Source organism: Chroicocephalus ridibundus, chromosome 4 (genome assembly GCF_963924245.1).
Source record: "Chroicocephalus ridibundus chromosome 4, bChrRid1.1, whole genome shotgun sequence".
NCBI lineage: Eukaryota > Metazoa > Chordata > Aves > Charadriiformes > Laridae > Chroicocephalus > Chroicocephalus ridibundus.
The window spans coordinates 73626245-73646433 of NC_086287.1; the positions used below are offsets into that span (position 1 = coordinate 73626245).

Consider the following 20189-nt stretch of genomic DNA (forward strand, 5'->3'; position numbering starts at 1 on the left):
GAGAGGAAAGGCAAACATCTGAATTAGTCAGGCTCATAAGCCACCACTTTCTCTATAAAGCAGGGAAGATGACAAGGTTTAACTACAGAGTGAATAAGATGTGACCAGCTGCCATAAGCCTGTCCAGGAAACTTTAGTGCTCATCACTGAAAACACTGTTAAAAATCAGATGCACAAGGCAGGGAAAACGTGCAGTACAGGCCTGCCTGGCACCTTCCACTAACTGCCCAAGATCAGTGGATGTGCGGAAACACCACAGGCTGCCCTTGAAGTAAGTCAGACCCTCTCTAGCACCTGACCTCTCAGGCCCTGCGTACCTGCTGTTTCTGCACAGAAGGAACACTCATGCTTAGTGCCAGGAACTGAGTGACCAGCCTTGGACCTTTTCCCACCTGCTGAACAGCCTTACTGTGACAGCCTTCACTCAGAGAACTTAAAGCACTTATTTTTATGCAGAATAGAGCCTTAGACACCAAAAAAATCCACCCAAGCTTTATGCGGACATGGAGCAGACACTGTGTCCCCATCAGGGACACGGTGCTCAAACAGATCAGGTGCCAGGTTCACTCTCTGCTGGTGACAGAGGTAGGCAGGGCAGGAGGTGCTTCATTCACATGGTGCCTAGTCCCTGGATGGGCACGGCAATGAGAGCCAAGTGCTGCTGTTGGTACGAGAGCTGAACGCCAGCACACGAGGGGCAGCCTGCAGGCTGAGCAGAGTCACTCCAGGGACAGACGCCACAGGAGCTCCCACAGCCGTCCAACATTGCTCTTTTGAGCTGCAGCTGCACGGCGTGCGTGCAGCCAGCCCCATTACTCACATGGAGCAAGGAGCTGCTTCAGAAACACCAGCAGCTGCTCGGGGAAAACACTTCTCAAACAGCCCCATGCAACCACAGCACAGGACAATCAAAAGAGCAGCAGCCCCCGCTCCTCCCATCACCCTGCCTAGTGCACAACAGGCCCCTGACCTGCCTCTCTCTTGATCCGGGCTTTATGCTCTGGACTTGCCCACTGCTGGGGGCCGGGAGGCGCGTGCAGAGGCAGAGGACATGCCAGACCCCAGTGAGAATCTGCATTTATCTGTGATGCGGAGGGTCTTTTATTCCTTGGAGGCAGAAGCACATTAAGGTGAGGTGAAATGCTGAGTGAAGCGGAGCCCAGCAGATCTGCACAGCGGCGACAGATGGCCTATTTTGCGATGGCTTTTCGAGCTGCTCCCTCCAGCCATACACAAACCAACACCAGCCCCTTCCAGCTCTGCCTTGAGCAAGGGCTGGTCATCAGCGTGGGCTAAGGGCACGTCTCACCTCTCTGGCTGTAGTTATCCTGACCCAGGGTTGGATGTGGGTTCCCTCTCACTCACTGATGGGAAAAGCTGAGCTCAAAAGGCACACTGGGCTCTGAAGGAGGGTGCAGAGAGCAACACACAGGAGAGGCACAGCCAGCAGGGCAGCCTGGCCTTTACAGCAGCCAGTCAGGAAGGCAGCAGCCCTGTGAAGGACTTCTCCAAGGCTGGGGACCTCACTTCCACGCACAAATGGGAGAGAGAGAAGAGAGGCTCCTTTTATTTCTAGGAAGCTCCACAGATCTGCATGGGGCCACAGCGAGGAGGAATCAGGGCTGCAAACCACACAGGGAGGCAGCCCCGCCACCTCTCATCTTCATATGGTATCTGTCTGTTCTTGGCAAGGACCTCCAAGGGCTGTGCAGAAACGACTCTAAATCTTGATGGCATTTCTTCCATCCCCAGTGCCTGTCACAGGCCAGTGAATAGCTCAGCTTTGTTCCCTGCACAATGGGAGCAGCCCTCCACACCCTGCAGCTTGCCTGGAAATACGCTAAGTGGCCACCAAGGCTTTCTCCAGTCGCATCATCCGCTCCAACTGCCCCTTTTAGCACACAAAATGGCAGCCCTCTCCAGGGGCCAAGTGTGCCCTGGCACCCAGGAGGGAACATCCTCATGCAGGCAAGGGTACTGTGGTAATCTCTGTCCTGGAAAGGTTACAAATGACACTCAGCCAAGTCAGGACACTGCCCTCCAGCCGTGGAGCATTCAGGGAGAAGGCAGCCCTACAGCTTCTCTGCAAAGAATACAGGAGGAGGTACTTGTGTGCAGGGAAGCTGAATCTTTCAAGCCATGTCTGGAACCAGGCAGGAAGTAGCCTGTACCTCAGCTTTTGATCTTTACAGACAAGTTGTTACCGAAACACTCAATTACAGGATTAAAGACAAATGTGCTTCTCTGCATACACAGTGCTGACCTATCCAGCAGCTGTGTAAGGAGTCAGCAGCAGGTTGGTCATGCCAGGCTGCCCGGGGGAGGTGGGGGCTCTCGGACCCGCTGTGCCGTGAGGAAGAGCCAGGGACTTCACCGGAGCACCAGTGACCTCAAGCCCATCACCCTGTTTTGGTCCCCACTCATTTTTACATGGGCAAGGCTTGCAGTGCATTGAGGACAGAAGCTCCTGGAGTCTGTTGTCTTTGGCACCGCGGAAGTGCCATCTGCAAGTACAGGCCAAGAGAAGCTGCGCAGGACACACTGCCAGCACTGCACAGAAAGCCTTGCAGGGGTCCTGGATCCCCACCTAAGCCACCATATTACACCTCTCCAACCCAAACCTTTCACAAACCCATCAGATTCCTCTCAAGCTCCAAGACACCATCTGGGTAGCCCAAGACAGGAGACAATCACTGTGCATCTACCAGAAGGGGCAATTTCAATGGGGGCTGCCTTTGTCCAAACCTTGTTCTTCATGCCTTCCTGCAGGGAGATGATGACTACAGCTGTATTTTTCTTGTCACATAGGAAACTGGGTGTCTGAATAGGCAGCAGTGGGTGGAGTAGGCACATCACAAACCCTCCAACTTTCTGCAGAAGAAAAATGCACCTAGGTGGGTGACTAACTGCTGCTAGAAGGTTCTCTTCTGAATCCAAAGTGACTGCACAGGGGAGCTGAGATAGGGGTGATGAAAAGCCAAGACTGATCCTGATGGGAGCAACAATACAGGCAAGGATACAATATAGCTGTGAGTATGATGATTGAAGCACGGCAACATGACAGACCAATCCCCCATCCTTCTGCGGCGATGTCCCAGGACTGCAAGCCCCCAACTCCCTCGCTTTCTACAATGCGGAGAGAGGGAACAGCACAACGGCTGGGAACATCGCCAAGGGCAGGGAAAAAGAAACCGACATAATCAAACAAGCCCTGATCCAGCTTGCGTGCAGCTCCTGTATGCAAGCTGTGCTCCGCTCTGCTGTTTGTTAGTGAGACACAATTAATCGCACATCTCTGTGGCAAGAAACAACTGCACAACTCCCCATTTAACAAGACCTCCTCTCACCACCACTTCAAGTGCCCTTAACTTCAGCTGTGAGTTCAAAGAGCAAGACGAGGTTGGCTTGCAGCAAAGGAGACAGAACTGGTGCAGCCAGAAAAGGTCAAAGCAACACAGGTACCGTCGTGAGCAGAGCCAAGCACTTCCCAAAAGCTACACGTGGTGCCAATACAGGCACTGACTCCCACAGCTGCCCGGCTCTACCGGCAGCCTGAGGTCTTGGCCCTGAACCCTGCAAAGCAGAGACGCCGGTCACAGCACTCCCAGCACAAGAGCAAAGAGTGACAGGGCACTTACCAGAACACAAGTTCAAAGTAAATGCTGCTCTCTTGCACAAAAATGCCTGCTCCCAGGTGTGTTCCTCTCATCACAGATTCCCATTTGGGCTTATTCCCTCTAAAGTCCAACACAGCTTTAAGGCTGCTTTGAGAACTGACTGCTGCTCCCAACACTGACGTGTCCCTTGTCACAGGCTGCTACACGCACACTATTAAGCAGGGACCTGTGGCTGGAGACTGCCTTGTGTGCCAACAGTTCAGAAGGACCACAGTTAAAAAGCCACGTTACATCAAAATATGTTGAAAGCAAAATTATCCAGGCTAAAACCTTACTGTCAGAAGAGCTGTCAGCTGGCCTGTTTCTCTGCTAACTCGGAGACCAAGCAGCTATAGCAGAAAGTGGTCAACTCACCCCTCGCTTGGATCTGCTTTGGGCTTTCCTCAGGCTCCCACCCACCCATACTAGTAGCACCCATGGACTACTAGTAGCACTTCAGGACCTGCAGATGTCTCCCTGATAAGTCGATTAATTGGTTAAAAATAGACCTCATCCTACCTTCCCATCGGTACAGAGGGGGTCCATATCCTGGCTGCGCCCAGCTCTGTGTTGTACATTACCATCCCCTGTGGCTGGACCGAGCATCATCTCAGCTCTGGCTATTCACAAGCAAATGCTGCTAGCCTAAATGCCAGATTGAGGAGCCCTGGTAACCAGAGACAAGGCGGAGGGGGAAGGGGCTGCGCTTCACACGAGAACTACTGAAGTGTGCGGAGAACACTCCGACTGGGCGCATGCCAGATCTTTCACACAGGGCAAAAAAACAGGGAGAGAAAACATCCCAACTGACCCCAAGTTCAAGCAAAATTCAAAGCAAGCCACCACTGACACACAAGAGCTTTGGAGAAAACAGTGATCCCTCCTAGACACGGCACCTCTAAAAGCCAAAGCCCCTGCTCACTTCTAGCAAGATTTGCGTCTCTACGAGCACACAGCTACACTTAGATGCACAAGAAACCACATAATTTCAGAGCACAAGCATTTCAGCAAAGCCACCAAGTTAGGAGTCATCTCCTCTCTACGAGGTTTGCTGTTACTCTCTTCCCTACCCTGTAGCATTTGATTATTTCAAACTGCATCTGAAGCCCTGCCTGGGATTCATTAGCAGCAGAAACCAAAGTAATCAAAACCGTGTCCTACATGGGACGTAGCTGGTAAAAGCTCAGCTTTAAACACCAAGGAAAGGACTCACTCCGTTGAAATAAAAAGCTAAACCCTTTCTCAGTTGCTTTGTAGCTCACAGAGCCTCCCCTCCTCTCTCCAAGGGAGGAAAGACCACTAAAATCACCAGTTTGCCTAAAATTAGCTGCTAAGGAAAGCAAACGGTAAGTCCTGTATTTGCATTTCTGCCTGTTACCGAGTGCCAGATGCTGTACAAACACTGTGGGAGGGCAAAGGAGGAGCGACAAGCGCAGGCTACAAACTCCTTGGATTTAAGCGTAAGGCAGGAGAACAGGTAGATACCCACAGCTGGGCAGGGGAGAAGAACAAGGGGTCAGGGAAGCAACACCGGTCAGGGTTGGTCTCAGCACGCCAAAGCCATCAAAGGCGCTCATTAGAGCAACATGCTTGGAAATCCTTTTGCAGCAGCGCTCTGGGTGAACATGAACAGAGCTCAAAAAAAAAATCCCTTCGTTTTCCCTCTGGGCAGCCAGGCTTGACAAGTCCAGGAAAGTCTAATTACAGGAGAATATAATTGGATAAAATAGGATTGCACATGATTTCTGCTCTCTTGACGACAGCACGAGGACCCAAAGGGCAAATGTAGCTGGTTGTGCCGGAGCTGGCGTGCGGGACGCGTGCTTGCCCTTCTTTTCCAGAACTGCTGCAACTGCCAAGCAACACCTAAGGTAGCTCCATTAGGAGCAGGCTGACTCAACCGATGAATCACAGCAAGGCACAATAACCCCTGCTTCAGTACAATTCAGAGCTTCCACAGAGCAGCCTGGGCCAGTTTCACTATGTATCTATATACAGACACACACCTACGCATATAAGACACACACAGGTATATATTTATATGTGTATGTATGTATGTATAAAATGACTTCCGTCTGAGATTTGTCCCTCTCTGCGCTCCTCCCCACCCGCAGCTTCCACTGCTCTGCAGCTGCAGGAAACCTTCCAACAGCCACCAATGTGCAGTTTTCCCCTCAGTTTTTCCTTTTTGCTCCACAGTCGCTCACGTCTTTGCACCCCTGGTACATTCTGTACTGATTTTTCTCCCCCTATTTTTCTGTCCCACCAAGGGGATTTTTTCAACATTTAAAAGCTCCTGAGCCCGGAGGACCAGGGGTTGAGTTTGCTCCCAGTAAAATCAGAACCTTTTGCCTTTGCTGCAAACCAGCCTCCTCACATTTGAGGCACTGCCCATCCTTTCATCAGCTTTGTGCACTCATCACAAAGCTTTTTTTTGTCAATGAAATTCTGCTCACCACCCCTTCTTACCAGAATGAGAGCAGATGCTGTTTTCGCTGCTTTGGTGAGTATTATCCTCCCTCCTTTCTGATGCTTTACCAGTCACAAACCCAAACTGCATGCCGAAGTCTGCTTCGGCCACTGTCCTTCTCTCCGGCTGCCCCTGACAACTGGAATCAGGTCCTTCCTTTGGCTACAGCCTACAGCAGTATATGTCACGAAACCACCTGAAGTTTGACTTGAAAGAAGTTACACATGTTGAGTGTAACTCATTGCTGGCTGAGGAAGCAGAAGGCATGAAGGAGTGAGCATATGTATTTGTGGATGTATGACTACTGCCTAGAGGAGGAGGAGGAAGGCAGCACGTTTTCTGGCTTCTTAGAACCTCACATTACCAGCCAGATGCAAGATCAAGCCACAGCAAGATGAGTGAGTCACCAAAGCTGGCAACTTGCACAACGGCAACAAATCACTCTGTTCAGAGCTTGATGGCACCTCCAGAGGTTTTTTTGCACGCTTCACTTTTACATCTGTCCCGACAGCCACATCATTACGCTGTACAAATACCCTGTTCTAACAGTGCACCGCAGGCCAGTGAGGACAGACTGGATTGGGGTAGGTGTCTCCTGTCTGCTCTGCACTGGCTCCCTTTTAATGAGGTCCTCCATGCCCAGCTGGGGATTGCGAAACCACCAGTATGCCCTTGGGCCTGGATGGGGAAGCGTGGATGCTTTCTCTGTAGTCTTCAATTCACAACCTTCCCCCGGTGACAAGCTGAGCCAAACTCTGCTGAATTATTCAGTGACGTGCTGGGATCTCTCTGCACTGCACTGTGGGTGCTTGTGCCCTGGGAGGTGGGGAGTGGAAACTGAACCCAGACACCCAGCGTGTCTGTTGGACCTCTGTTCTTCAGAGCAGCTGAAAAGGCTAGAAATAGCCCCCCCAGTTTAAGAGCACATTAAGATATACTCATAGGATGTGAGGCCCTGTGGAGCAGCCAAAGGAGCCTGGTCGGAGGCAGCGGGTGCTGGGGAGAACCCTGTCCATATGTCCACGGCTTTGATATGCAGATGGAAGCCATTGTGAGCTTCAGCTCCATCTGTACGCTGAGGGGAGCTTCATGTCCAGATTGCTTGAACAGATCTATTTAACTCCCGTGACTAAAGAGAATTCCAGCCTCCAGGACGATCCGAGTATCCAGATGGATGCCAGCACACAAACATTCAGAAAATCTGTCACCTTGCGCAGCTCCTATCCCAAGCTCAGAGTGGGAAAAAACCACCCAAACCCAACACTTTGCACACGTGCACAAGGCTGAGGAAAGACCCCTCAGCATCAGATCTTACACCTCAAGTGCAATGCGCTCCCCTTGCAGCTCAGCTGCAACATGAGCTGGGAAATCCCTAAATCGGCTGGGAGGAAATGCTGCTTCCCTGCCATTAGCGACTGGCTGCTGGTGCTGTGATCCTACAGGAGACTTGATCCCACTCGACTCAGAGAAGGGGGAGCCCAGACGTTCAGACAACTGTCGGTTTATGCTCATGGGCAGCCAAGGGCTCAGAGGAATATTTACTCAGAGGTGTTCTGGTGATCAAGAATGAAGGCAGCAGACGCTTTCAACACATCAGGCATTGCCCCCCCTGCAAAAACAGCAGTGGCAGAACGTGCTGGCAGTCCTGGGATCAGGGAAGGCAGTTGAGGGGTGAGCGGCATCCCAGAAAGATGCCATGCACTGGCCTGGTGTCGTACCCCTCAGCTTCTCCTTCCTGCCATGCCCTCCAGCGAGGAGGAGGATTCAGCCAGCACAGTTAGAGGGAGAAGGACCCCAGACAGGGAGATGAAGGCTTTTCCCCCCTGCAAACACAACAAACACATCACACAGACCCCGTGCTGTGCTGAAGCAGAGCCTGAGGTGCTGGGGGAGGTAATCAAAAGCATCTCAACCCAAGAACCTCTCACCTTCAACTGCAAATTGTGCTTGAATTTAGCACATGAAAACCCCTAATTAATTCACTGCTGCCCTGTAACACCAAGGGACAAACTTACACACCAGTCTCACACCTTCGTTGTGCAACCAGAAAGGTACCACTTACCATTCATCTGCTGTCAGAGAGCTTGCTGGGAGCTAGGGGCACTGCTGTAATGCCAATTTGGCAATAGAGTCATCGATGAAACACAAAAGAAAACAGCCTGGGCACCAGTAGATGTAGCAGCGAATTACTGGAGAAGTCATAAAACAGAACAGTTTCCAAATAACTAATTTTGCAAGACAGAAAAATACGGGAGAGCAGACCAGATGTAAACAGTCAAGACTTTGTTTGTGCAAGAGGGCTATCTCAAACTCTGAGGCAAAGCAGAAACTTTCTGATACACGAATACCCTTTGATGGGAAAGTAAATATTAGAGACTTATTTACCTTGCAAGAAGATTTCTCCAGCAAAAACCTGTCGGGAAGGAGAAGGGAGAGATTTCATGCATTAACCTTGCACGAACTCTGCCAGAGGATCGATTTTCCAACCTCTAGGCTCGCTCCCCCAGCTGCTTCAGGCTGCGCATGAAAAAGGACACCCCTGAAAGGGGAGAGCAAACCAGACTAGCTGTCTGTCCGGGGGCATGGCTTTGCAAGCCTAACTGAGGAAGGAGAGGGATAAGAGAGAAAGAGCGATGAGACAGCTGCTGTCAGACAATGTTGAAGCCAGAGAACAGTGGCTTCCCCCAGCACAGTTTTACAGCATCAGGAAGGCACAGCGTATATTCCTTTCTGTTGTGCTACTCGGCTCTTCCTTCATCATCTTGAGAACTTGCCCCAGTAACCAAATGAAAGCTGTTATTTGGAAACGTTGCACAGCCCATGCCCAGAAAAGTAAAGCTGATCTCTGCGCAGAGGCAGAGAGAGAACAGTGCGTGCTAAATCTCTCCCAGAGACTTTATTATAAGGCACAGCAAAAACCTCATTTGCTCAGAGGTGCTGGGGGGCAAAGCCGTGTTCTGACCTGCGCAGGAGTGCTAGCAAGAGACAAGCATCGCGGCACGGTGACCTGCATCTCTGTTCATAGTTAAGTATGCTCCAGTAAGGACACATCAAATGCCTCATTTTCCACTTTGGTGCTATGTTCTACTCTCCAAATCTCCTCCAAGCACATTCCCAGAGCAGAGAATTGTAACGTCCTTTCAGTAAAATTAACTCTCAGACTGCGCCAAACAAACTGCGATAGAAAAATCGCACTTTTAGGTCACAGCCACCAGGATCCTTTCCAGCTTCCCATTCAAAACACTTCTTTCCTCAAAGGCTAAGCAAAAAGAAACATCAGCAATTTATTGCCTGAATGGGACTCTATTTCTTTTTTTCCTCAAAACCATCATCTGCAACATGATATCTGGTACATCATCAAAAACCAAGCAGAGCAGAAGACAAGATATCAGCAGGTCACTGTTCTGAATCTTTTGGGGACAAGTGGGAGATAATGACATCTGGAAGTCAGTTAATTTGTCATGCTCTGGATTTCTGCTGTCACATCTGGGATCAGACCCACCTCTCGAAGCTTGCGAACACTGTGCCAGCGGGTCCCAGGCACCCACAGGACAGGAGCCCAATAAACTCTAGGGCAGGCTCAGAGAGCAGCCCCCTCTTGGGCTGTCCACAACCTTTAACAAAAAGAAGTCCCAGCAGATGGGAAGGTACCACCTGCCCTGTGTGTACATCCAGCTAGTCTGAAGGCATGCGATCCCAGCAACAACTTCTAGCTGCAGTTAAATTATGTCCACTGAAATGATAATGAAAAAATCCTCTAATAAAGAGAACAAGGGACGGGCACTGCTGTGTTACAGCCAGCACAGCCCTGGCGTTCGGAGGGACCACGCAAAGATGCACAGAGCTCCCAGGGCTCTGTCTGAGCACACAAAAGATGCACACAAAGCACTCTGATTCATGCTGGATGCATACAGACGCACACAAGCAACCGAGTGAAAAGCCTTCTCTACATTGTTTCCAAACAATCTCAATACAACTCACACATAAGCCAGAGTGCCGGATACTTGGTACTTACAAGAGGGTTTGCTGTGGCTGTCGGCTGCCGGAGACAGGATGGGGTGGATGCGACGCAGATGAAGGTGCATGGAGATGTGCAGAGAGACTCTCCTGCCAGCAGGGCCTGGAGGGATGGGAAGAAGGGCCCCAGCCCCTCTTTGGGCCCCAGAGGCAGCAACACTTGTTCAGGAGATGGAGCGTAAAAAGGCTGGCATTCCTACAGCAGCAAGGACAATGGGGAGGGATGAGGAGGCGCTGCCATAATCAAATGCAGGCCAGCTGGCCCTCCCCCAGGAAGGGCAGGCACCTCCTTCACTTGCCAAAGGCTTTGTTTTCTAAGCCACAAAGAACAAAGTGGTTGAGGAGGAGGAGGAGGAGAGCAGAGGCGAACGGCTGTGGGGGCAGACCCACACGTGAGCACAGGTAACCCACACCAGGAGAGATGTCAACACAGGTGGAGAGGGGTTGGGCAAGACTCTGCCCACTCCAACAGAGCTCAGAGGCAGCAGCTCCTTGTGGGCAGCAGAAAGAAGCCAGGGATGGCTGGAGATCAGGAATCAGAGGAACCAGAATCAACACAGGCTAATGACCAGGGGTCCTTTGAGGGGAAGGATTCCAAGGGTGGCAGACAGAGAACACCACTGAAGGAATGGCTCATGGAGCAGAGCCCAAAGAAATCCCAACAAGGGAAACACGACTGTTTCTCACCCCAGCAATCCTGAGCAGTGGGACTCTGAACAGGTTCCCGCAGAACACAAACACAAGGCAAGGGCCCAGGCTGCAAGAGGCTCCCAGGGCTGGGCAGAGCAATGCCCATACTTTCCCTGAGCACCAAAAGAAGCAGTGTCTTGCACAACATCCTGACAAGCAGGAAAAAGCCCCTGGGGCCGCCTCAGGCCATCCTGTAATGACAGAGGCAGTTCAGCTGGGAGGCTCTGGGCACCCCAGCACCGCAGGGTATGGAGGTGCTGAGCCAGTGTGATGGGACTCTGTCCTTTCTGGTTGGGTCAGTGCCTTCTTCCAACAGAGTGACTTTTGCCAGCAAGTATCACACGCCTTCGCTACTGACCTTCTGCAGGACTAGCCGTCATCCCAGGGCTGGCAGAAATCATGCTGCGTGTGGCGGCTCATTGGACATGCCACTGCAAGTTAGGTGGCTGCAGTGCTGACAGAGCACACAGCTCTCACAGAGGCCATTTCAAGCCCATGGACACAGGGAGCTGGGCGCTTCGCTCTTCACAGAATGGTAGGGGTTGGAAGGGACCTTCAGAGATCATCTCGTCCAACCCTCATGGTAAAGCCAAGAGCACGTAGAGACCTGGGGATGTAAGAGTGACCTGGGAAATAATTTCACCCAGAGAAAGCTCAAGAGAGGAAAGAAAGTGAAGGCTAACAGGGTAAGTAAGGAGAGGGAGACTTCTCTAGCTCTTCCTGGTAATGGTGGTGTGTCTATGGCAGCATTACTGCGAGGTTAGGACAGGCAGCAGGAGAGAAGGGCAGCGGTGACCACCCTTGCAGGCACCCCAGAACAAAGCAGACATGAGTGCTTTTGGTACAACATACACCCTTGCTTGCTCAGCTTCCCAGTTCTCCCCCAAAGCACTGTGTGATGCCAGATCCCAACACAGTCTTGGAACTGAGTAAACAAGGAACAGCGGCCAGACCAGGCTTGACGCCACAGGAAGATGGCAGGTCCCCGAGTATGCCCGCGCTGAGTTTGTGCTACTGAAAAACAATCCCCTGCCCGCAGTCAGAGACGGGGAAGGCAGCTTCCTTCACCACTCCTCCTGCCTCAGCCGAGCCACCATCCAGCCCTCATCAGGCACCAAGAGCTCCTGCCGCAAAGGAAGTGGGGACAAATAGAAACATCCAGCTTGGCACCAGTCATGGCTTTGGGGAGGGAACCCTGCCAGCCCATGTGCAAGCTCCATGTGGTCTGGCCCAGCTCAGCCTGCCTCCTCACGGAGAGCTCTGACAGGCCATCAGGAGCCGCCAAGCACTGAAAAACAGAGTACGGTGTATTGATGGACCATATAGGGTTGTGCTGTCCTGTCCTGTGGCCTGTCTGGCAGCCACAGGCAGCACCCTAAGAAATAAGTCCACCACATGCAGAAGAAGGACCAGGAGAACAGAGCCTCCTATTCCCAGTAGGCAGCAAGGTACGCGAGGGATGAATACCATGATCCCCGTGGTGGGCGCTCCACTCCCTTGGCGCATGCTGAGATGTTTGGAGAGAGTGGAGCTTGCCAGCTCATTACCATAGCGTACATTGCTTACGCATCCTCAGGCTCCTTCCCCAAATCCTGGGGTCTGGCATGCTACAGGCTCTTTACAAGAAGGAAAATCAAGGACATTGCTTAGTTTAGACTCCTGCTGTTAATGCCCTCAGACATTAGGGAAGAGAGAAGGGGGTTAGGCAAGCACTGACAAGATCAGTACAGGAAGGTCAAAGCAGCTCAGCATCAGAAGAGAGTGAAATCAGTTTAGATAAAATCTGCTTTCCCCCACCTCCCAGACCACACCACTGACTTTGCTTTGGGAAGGCAGAAAGCACTCTGGAGATCAAAATCAAAGCAATCGGCACTGAAAGAACTTTCGTGCTGCGCAGCGATTTCTGCGCTCATCCTACAGCTGCGGGATGTATCCCCTCTACACCCCTGGTTTCGGTTGGCCACCGGTTCGCAATACACAGGTGTTATATTTACACCACCAGCACTGTTTATAGTTCTACTGAAACCAGTGAGATCAAAATCCTCCTCCCTCACTAAGCGAGATGCCTCTCCTCTACACCAAAGCAGTGTGCAACCACGCTGTGCCACGATCACTCAGTTTTCACTGGGGCTACACGGCACAAAAGACACAACCAAGAGAGATGCTCTCGCTGCTGCCGCCACCAAGGACTGCATCCTCAAATATCATCCACCAAAAAGACGGCGTATGAGGGGTGCTATGAAAAAGAAAAGAAATGGGCCTTCTTTGGGGTCTGTGTAACATTTGTGCCCCTAAGAACAGCCCAGGCTTTGAAAGGCTTTGAAGCTGCGGAAGGACATCCATTGCTGTTGAGTCATGTCCGACCACCCTGGCAGCCCAAGAGCTACTGCCATGATGTGGTTTCCATGCCTTGAACAGAAAACAGAGCAGCCATTAGATTCCACATCTGTGCTCCAGAGATCTCCAACTGTGGCTGGGTAGGTTCATGCAGGACCGATGCTTGGCTTGGCCACAGACTTGCCAAGATATCGAGCACGGCTTGGCACCTTTGTGTCCCTCAGCTTATCTGAGGAAATATGACAAATCGCATCCTGCCCAGGATCCCCATGATAGCAAGGGGTGTTCAAGAACCAGAGCAGCCCCTGAACATCTGTGCTCAGTGAGTGAGCAGAGCACAGGTTCTTGCCTTTCTCCTACGGCACAGAGGGCACTCGTCGCTCCCCTGGGGAAAAAACATAATGACACATTCCCACAGGAAGAGGGTCCTGCACAGCAAACTGCACACATGAGCTAGAGCAGACCTGCCGAGCATCGCCAGACTCAATCCTCCCATGTCCCGACAGCAATGTTCTGGGCTGCCTTCTCCACTTTCCTCCCTTACACAGGATGCTTCTCCACGTTTTCGTGTTTAGCTGAATTTCCTCTCCCCTCCTCTGAGCACTTCTGGCTGCCAAGGCAGCTCAGAGACAGCAACTAAGTGGCACCTACATCTGGTACAGCTTAACATTTAGTGTCTATTCTTTCTGGAATTTGAGAACTTCAATACCCAATGTTTGTACAAGTGTGGAATAAATGGAGACCAGGCTCCCTGGCCTTCTGTGCTTGCCAAAGCTGTATTTTAAAATGCACTTAGAAAATCCTATAGTTTATTCATCTGCAACTTTAGAAATTAAAGGACACCAAATCCAACTGCAGGTCTGCTGAATGGGTGCACTTGCATTAAAGCAAAGAGGTGAGAAGGCCAGGCACTCAGCACTGTCACCACACGCATCCTCTTCTCCTGCTTCGCAGATGCCTGGGCCAACCCAGTCCCCTTGGGTCCCTCAGCCACACTGCCCAGTACCCCATTCTGGTGCTCCATTTCCTCACACAGGGCCTCCTCAAGAGAGGAGCTGGGCTATGTTTAGGGCTGAGCAGCAGGGCACTATTCCTAACAGGCTGACTTTACCAGGGTGTAAGGACACCGTACGAACAAAATGCTGCTTGTCTACCTGACAACCCTGGTGGCCAAGACTGGACACAAGTAGCCAATCTTTTGGCCAGTGCTGCCATGATTATTCTGTCCACTGCAGCCACAAGAGGGGTCTGCAAGGTACAGCTCAGCAGCTCAGACAGCAGAAGACCTCTATTCTTAAGAGACACAGACTGTTTCCTGAATACACACCCACCCCTTCTTCCACATATTGACTTGAAAAAAAATTACTCCAGACACATGTGCGTGAAGGGGCTTTTGCAGGCCATAGATCCAGCCCCCTGTTGGTGCACGCACTATATTTCACACCTTTCATAAACAACCTGCTGGAGTGAGTCCAAGCAAGCTTTTTACACTCTCCTCTCTGCAGCTGATGTCTTACCTTGTCAAAGAATTCGTACAGCCTGACCGTCTCACAGATTCGGTGCCTGTTTTCATCCAGTTGATTGCAGAACTCCTCCAGTTGATCTCTGTAGCTCTGCAGCTTTACCCTGTAAGACTGCACATCCACAGAGGAGAAGTCTTCCCATCGATCCATCTTCTTTAGTGCTTCCTGCCCCCTTCTGCAATAATCCTGAAAGCAAAATGCAATTGCATATGAGTATAGAGACCTGACATGAACAGTAGATAGTCTTCAAGGTCATCAACAACTAGTACTAATTAGACTGTTTTTTAAGGTTCAAATCACATAAGCAGGGGTGTACTTGTTTACAGCAGAACTCATGAGCGTCCTGACCTCTGTTATGATCTACAAGAGCCACCCAGCAGCTTGTAAAGGCCTATACAGTAAGGCCACAGGTCAATTAGGATCAAAACAAGACAGTGCTACAAGCACATCAAGGGATTAACAAAAAATCCATCTTTCATCACAGTAGTTATTTTCCTCAAGATTGGCAAATCCCATCTACTGAAGGGTTGAGCTGGCAGCTTCGTCTACAAAAGGAGAGCAGAGAAGCTCAGCAGTGTGAAGAAACGATGCACACCTTGGTGATGAACCCTCTACCAATGCCATCATAGCATCATGGGTTTGGCTGAGCACATACAAGGCACATAAGCTACCAACTGAGGCTCTGGAGAGTATGTTTTTCCAATCAGACAACACTTACACTGGCAACAAGATCAAACTCCCTGAACTGCTTCTGTGCTTGAAGCAGCATCTCCAAAGAATCATCCAGGTTGATCATTTCCTTTAGCCGTTTTCTGCCAACATTCTCAATCCAACTGCTGACCTAGGAGAAAAAGGAAAAGCTCCACTATTAGTCACTCTGTGCTACTCACCAAGGTAGGCCTTTATGTGGAAAGAGCAAGGAATGGTTCTCATAACGCTGGTCACTTCATTACTGGAAAGAATGTGCATGTACACTTCTCCCCCCATCCTGGCATTTCAGCCTGAACCTCCTGCTGGGAGTTTTTCCACTTCAGGTTACTGAGTAATTGCAAAGCTCTGCTATTGCTCACTAGCCTTAGGCATAAACAGGGCAAGTAGCTGCTTGGGCTCTGTTTCGGGTGAGCCATGGTCTAATGCGATCCCTGCAACCTGCAGGCTGGCCTGATATTCCTATTATTGCTACCCCCAAGTGGGATAAAATCTCCCTGCTGCCAGGTTTCCTACACCACTTCCCTTTTCTGACTGGCAGGACATGAACTCCATCAGTGTGAACGCACTGGCGGATTCTCCCCATCTGCAGTGTTTCATGGTTCTGAAACTCTCAGTTACTGGTTTTCTGAAGGCAGCTCTCCACAAAGCCGTGCAGTAACTGCAGGTTCCTCAACACAGCCCAGCTACAGCTGCAGTTATAAGCTTATATCCTTAAACATGGGTAGAAAACTGACAAGAGTGTCCTAAAAGCAAAGCAGACATAGGAGGCCAAACAGGATAACACAGCATCTCCATCAACAGGGGGTTTGAAAAACAGGCTAGTAAACTTGTCTGCAACGCTTCAGGCGTAGCTGCGCCTGGGGGAAGGGACAGACCAAATGTTTCCTAATGCCTGTGCATCCTGTTTTCCTGTATCATCTAAATCCATATCCCAACTCAACCCCAGAGTCAGGGACAAACTCCTTGTCTTCTGGACCATGAGAGGGTCTGTACTCATGGAACAAACCCATGGGCAAGAGGAGGACATGGGGGTAGGTTCCCAAGTTGTGACCATACTGCAGAGGGACACACTGCTGCTGCCTAGAGCTCCTAGGCAGGCTTAAAACCAGGCATAGCTGCTGCCATCACTGGCGATCTGTAAGCAAAGTAAGCTGGGAGCAGGCAGTTTTGCTCAATTCAATCAAAAAAAGTTCAGCTTAAAGCAGGGACAGGTTGCAGAGCCTGCCTTTGTGCCTTTTGGGCATGATCAGAAATGATTTCTGTTTGGTATTAGGAACCTGTGTGTTTAAGGGAGTCTTTACTAGGTTCTTGCATCACACTTCTTGTCCTGAACACACAGCATGGCGCCCGAGTGTCTACCTCCAAATGGGAAGTCATTAAAACTCCTGGATCCACCTTGGCCTGCGAAAATAACAGGTAGGCTACAGCCTCCTTTGCTAATCCAGTTCTCTCCAGAGGCAAAGAGCCCAGAATCCTAGAAGAGCAATGGTCAAACTGGTCCTAGTACTGATCTTTAAGGATGCAGGTTCCTAAGGTGAGCTCCAAACACCCTTCACACACACAGGGTAATAAGCGATACATGAAACTTCTCATTGTTGACGAATTACAGCAGAGGAAACTATGCGACTCCATAATTTTGAAGTCAAGTTTAGGCTTAGGGACATGCAGGACTCAACATTTGGGATCTGCAACACTGAAAGACCTGATCCGACTTCGTAGGACACTCAGGCAGCCTGAGCAACTTTATGACTTTTTTAGAGGTTTCAAAAGTCTTTCTGAAAACCAGTCCCTGTTTGCTCCAGTCATCCCACGGCTGTAAAGAGCTTCAACAAGCACCGCATGAAGGGAAGTTTAAGCTCCCACAGAGGCACAGGGGGGTGGGGGGGTTGAGCATGGCTGTTCTGCCTGAAGACTGTATAAAGGGCTGCACCCAGAGGCAGCAGGAGCGTGCCTGGGGCTGCACCCAGAGGGGACAGGGTGTGCCCGGGCCTTATCAGAGAGCAGAGACCTGAGCACTGCACAGGAATCTAAACAACAGAGTGGGCAGCCAGCCTGGGGCAGGCAGTGTGGGGCTCATTCAGCAGCAGGGTGTAGGCAAACCCTGCAGGATCCACAGCCCAGAGGGGACACCCGGACTCATCATCAGCTCGTTGCCATCGCTCTCCTGCTTCTCAAGTTGAAGCATGAAGAATGGCTCCTCAGCAGCCTTGCTGGGAGGGTACTTTTGCTAAATGATGTGAAAAGACACCCCACCTCCCAGCGTACTGCTTACCAATGACCCACTACACTGTGGTCTTTACGTATGGAAAAACATGGCATATGTTTATGGGGTTTGACTGATCCACACCTAGAGACCAGGCAGGAGACTTTTACTTAACTTAATCTGTCCCTCCGCTCTGTGAGACCCCCTTGCAGCGCTGCCTCCAGCGCGAGGGCCACCAACAGCAGAAGGACACGGAGCTGTTGGACTGGGGCCAGAGGAGGCCACAAAGATGATCCGAGGGCTGGAGCCCCTCTGCTGGGAGGACAGGCTGAGAGAGCTGGGGGGGTTCAGCCTGGAGAAGAGAAGGCTCCGGGGAGACCTTCCAGCCCCTGCCAGGCCCTAAAGGGGCTCCAGGAAAGCTGGGGAGGGACTCTGGATCAGGGAGGGGAGCCATGGGATGAGGGGGAAGGGGTTTAAACTGAAAGAGGGGAGATTTAGATGAGCTATTGGGAAGAAATTGTTTGCTGTGAGGGTGGTGAGCCCCTGGCCCAGGTTGCCCAGAGAAACTGTGGCTGCCCCATCCCTGGAGGTGTTCAAGGCCAGGCTGGACGGGGCTTGGAACAACCTGGTCTGGTGGGAGGTGTCCCTGCCCAGGGCAGGGGGGTGGAACTAGATGATCTTTAAGGGCCATTCTAACCCAAACCATTCCATGATTCTATGCTTCTATACTTGGCATCAAGACATACCAGGCAAACAGCGCCTTGGTTCTCAGCACATCTGAAAACATATCTCAGATTCTAATGTTCAGTTGTTCAGGTGTTCTTTTTAAGGGTCTACAGGCATCATTCTACACCTTCATATGAGAGACCAATAGGTCCGATACCTGCTGTAGGATATACAGTCAGAGGGTGGCAGCAGGCAGTCACTGGAACTGACAATCAGGCCTTACCTCCTTAAAACATTCTTCCACTTTCTCGAACTCCATCACCAGCTCCAGTTCCTGGATGCGTTTGTTCGACAGCATCACCAGCCGGTGAACGCCCTCATCAACTCGATTGTAAAGCACACTGGCAGCATCAAGTGCGTCTCTGGAAGGGGACACATGTCTGGTCAGGGGTTTTGCATTAAGGCCTTCCCCCAGCATTTCATGCCAACATGACCCGGCTAACAGCAGTGCTTCAGTCATCCTCCCCGTGGGACCCGTAATGGCCATCTCCATATGGATAACAGAAGGAGAATAATGCTGCTCCCTGCACCTTCCTGTGATTCCCCACTCTGATCCCAGCACAGATAACCTGGCAGGAAGGACAAGGGCATCTCCTCCCAGCCAGGCTCCTTGCAAAACTTAGTGTACACTTTCAGATGGGATCCTGAGCTTTTCATAAATGCAGATTATTGCATCAGCGGGCTTTCACAAAACACAGGCTCAGGCAGCCTCAGTGTCTAAAACCACTATTTGAATTTAATTTAAATAAGTAAATAAGCAATCACTAGGAAGCAAATCTCTCCTAAATGACGAAACAACATAAAGCGCTTGATGCCCCAGTCACTCTCGGGAATTTCCACCAGCCAAACAAAAATGCATAGCATACAGCACCCCAGCTCCAAGAGAAACTGAATTTTACAACGTTGTGCTGGAAAGATTCAAAGATGGGCATTCTTGCTGCGCTGCCCAAAGCCCAACAGACAGCGCAAGGCTGCTCTCTGCCAGCTTGGCCACAGCAGAAGTTAACCTCCTCCACCCACAGGCAGGGATGGAGGGTTTCAGGAGAGAGCCCAGTGCCCTTGGATGCTGCAGCCAGGGACCCCGCACACCGTTTAATCCTGGCACGATGATGAATATTTGCAGGTTCCTTTCAGACGTCTGCAGCATCTCTCCAGCACAGGTTTGACCAAATTAGAGCCAGGATACACAATAGCATTCAAGCTTTTTCTTTCTTTGTGTCCCTAAACTTCTCACGTTTCTTCTGCTTCTATATTTCCCCTCCTTTTACAAGCATGGACTCAACAGGCACCTTCAACAAAATACTAAAGCCTTCTTCAGCTGTGCCATGACATGGTTCAGCTGCCTGAGCATCTCCTGTACTCACCCTAAACCAGCTTTCATTTTGCAACTGTTTTACAACCTCCTGGCTTATGAGAGCATGGCTTTTTTTTTTTTAAATCATATTATTAAAATTATCCAAAGCACTTGTGAAATAGGTAGCTAATAAAACTCTGAAAGCTTTGCTAAGGGAAATTCATAGAAGCAATTCAGCATCCACATTTAGTTCTGTCATAGGTTACGGGCATCTTGAACCTATGGAATACAACTGAATAGGAGCATTTAGTGGCAACCATCCTTAGTTTTTAGGTACTACTTAATTGACACAAGGTAGTACACAATCGGTCTGGACAACTATAGCTCTGCATAGCAGAAATCCACAGGATTTTTCCATTCAGAATTCCACCCAGTGTGCAACAGCCAACTCCTCAAACCTCAGGCTCTTAAGATACTTTTGTTTTTCCTTTGCAAAATGCCAATAGACTGAATGAATTTTTCCAAAGCGCAGCCAAAAAACCCCGACTTGTTTCTGGACTAA

General features: G+C 50.6%; 1 protein-coding gene across 8 annotated transcripts in view; it reads right to left on the bottom strand.

Moving 5' to 3' along the window:
• PLEKHG4 (pleckstrin homology and RhoGEF domain containing G4) overlaps positions 1-20189 on the bottom strand; it is a 92155-nt gene that overhangs the window by 12307 nt on the left and 59659 nt on the right. For all 8 annotated transcript variants that reach the window (XM_063334087.1, XM_063334089.1, XM_063334094.1 and 5 more), the window contains exons 11-13: positions 18557-18695; positions 15412-15534; positions 14688-14879 (exon numbers count right to left, since the gene is read on the bottom strand). In XM_063334087.1, the coding sequence (XP_063190157.1) occupies positions 14688-14879; positions 15412-15534; positions 18557-18695 (454 nt within the window). The remainder of the gene's footprint in view (positions 1-14687; positions 14880-15411; positions 15535-18556; positions 18696-20189) is intronic.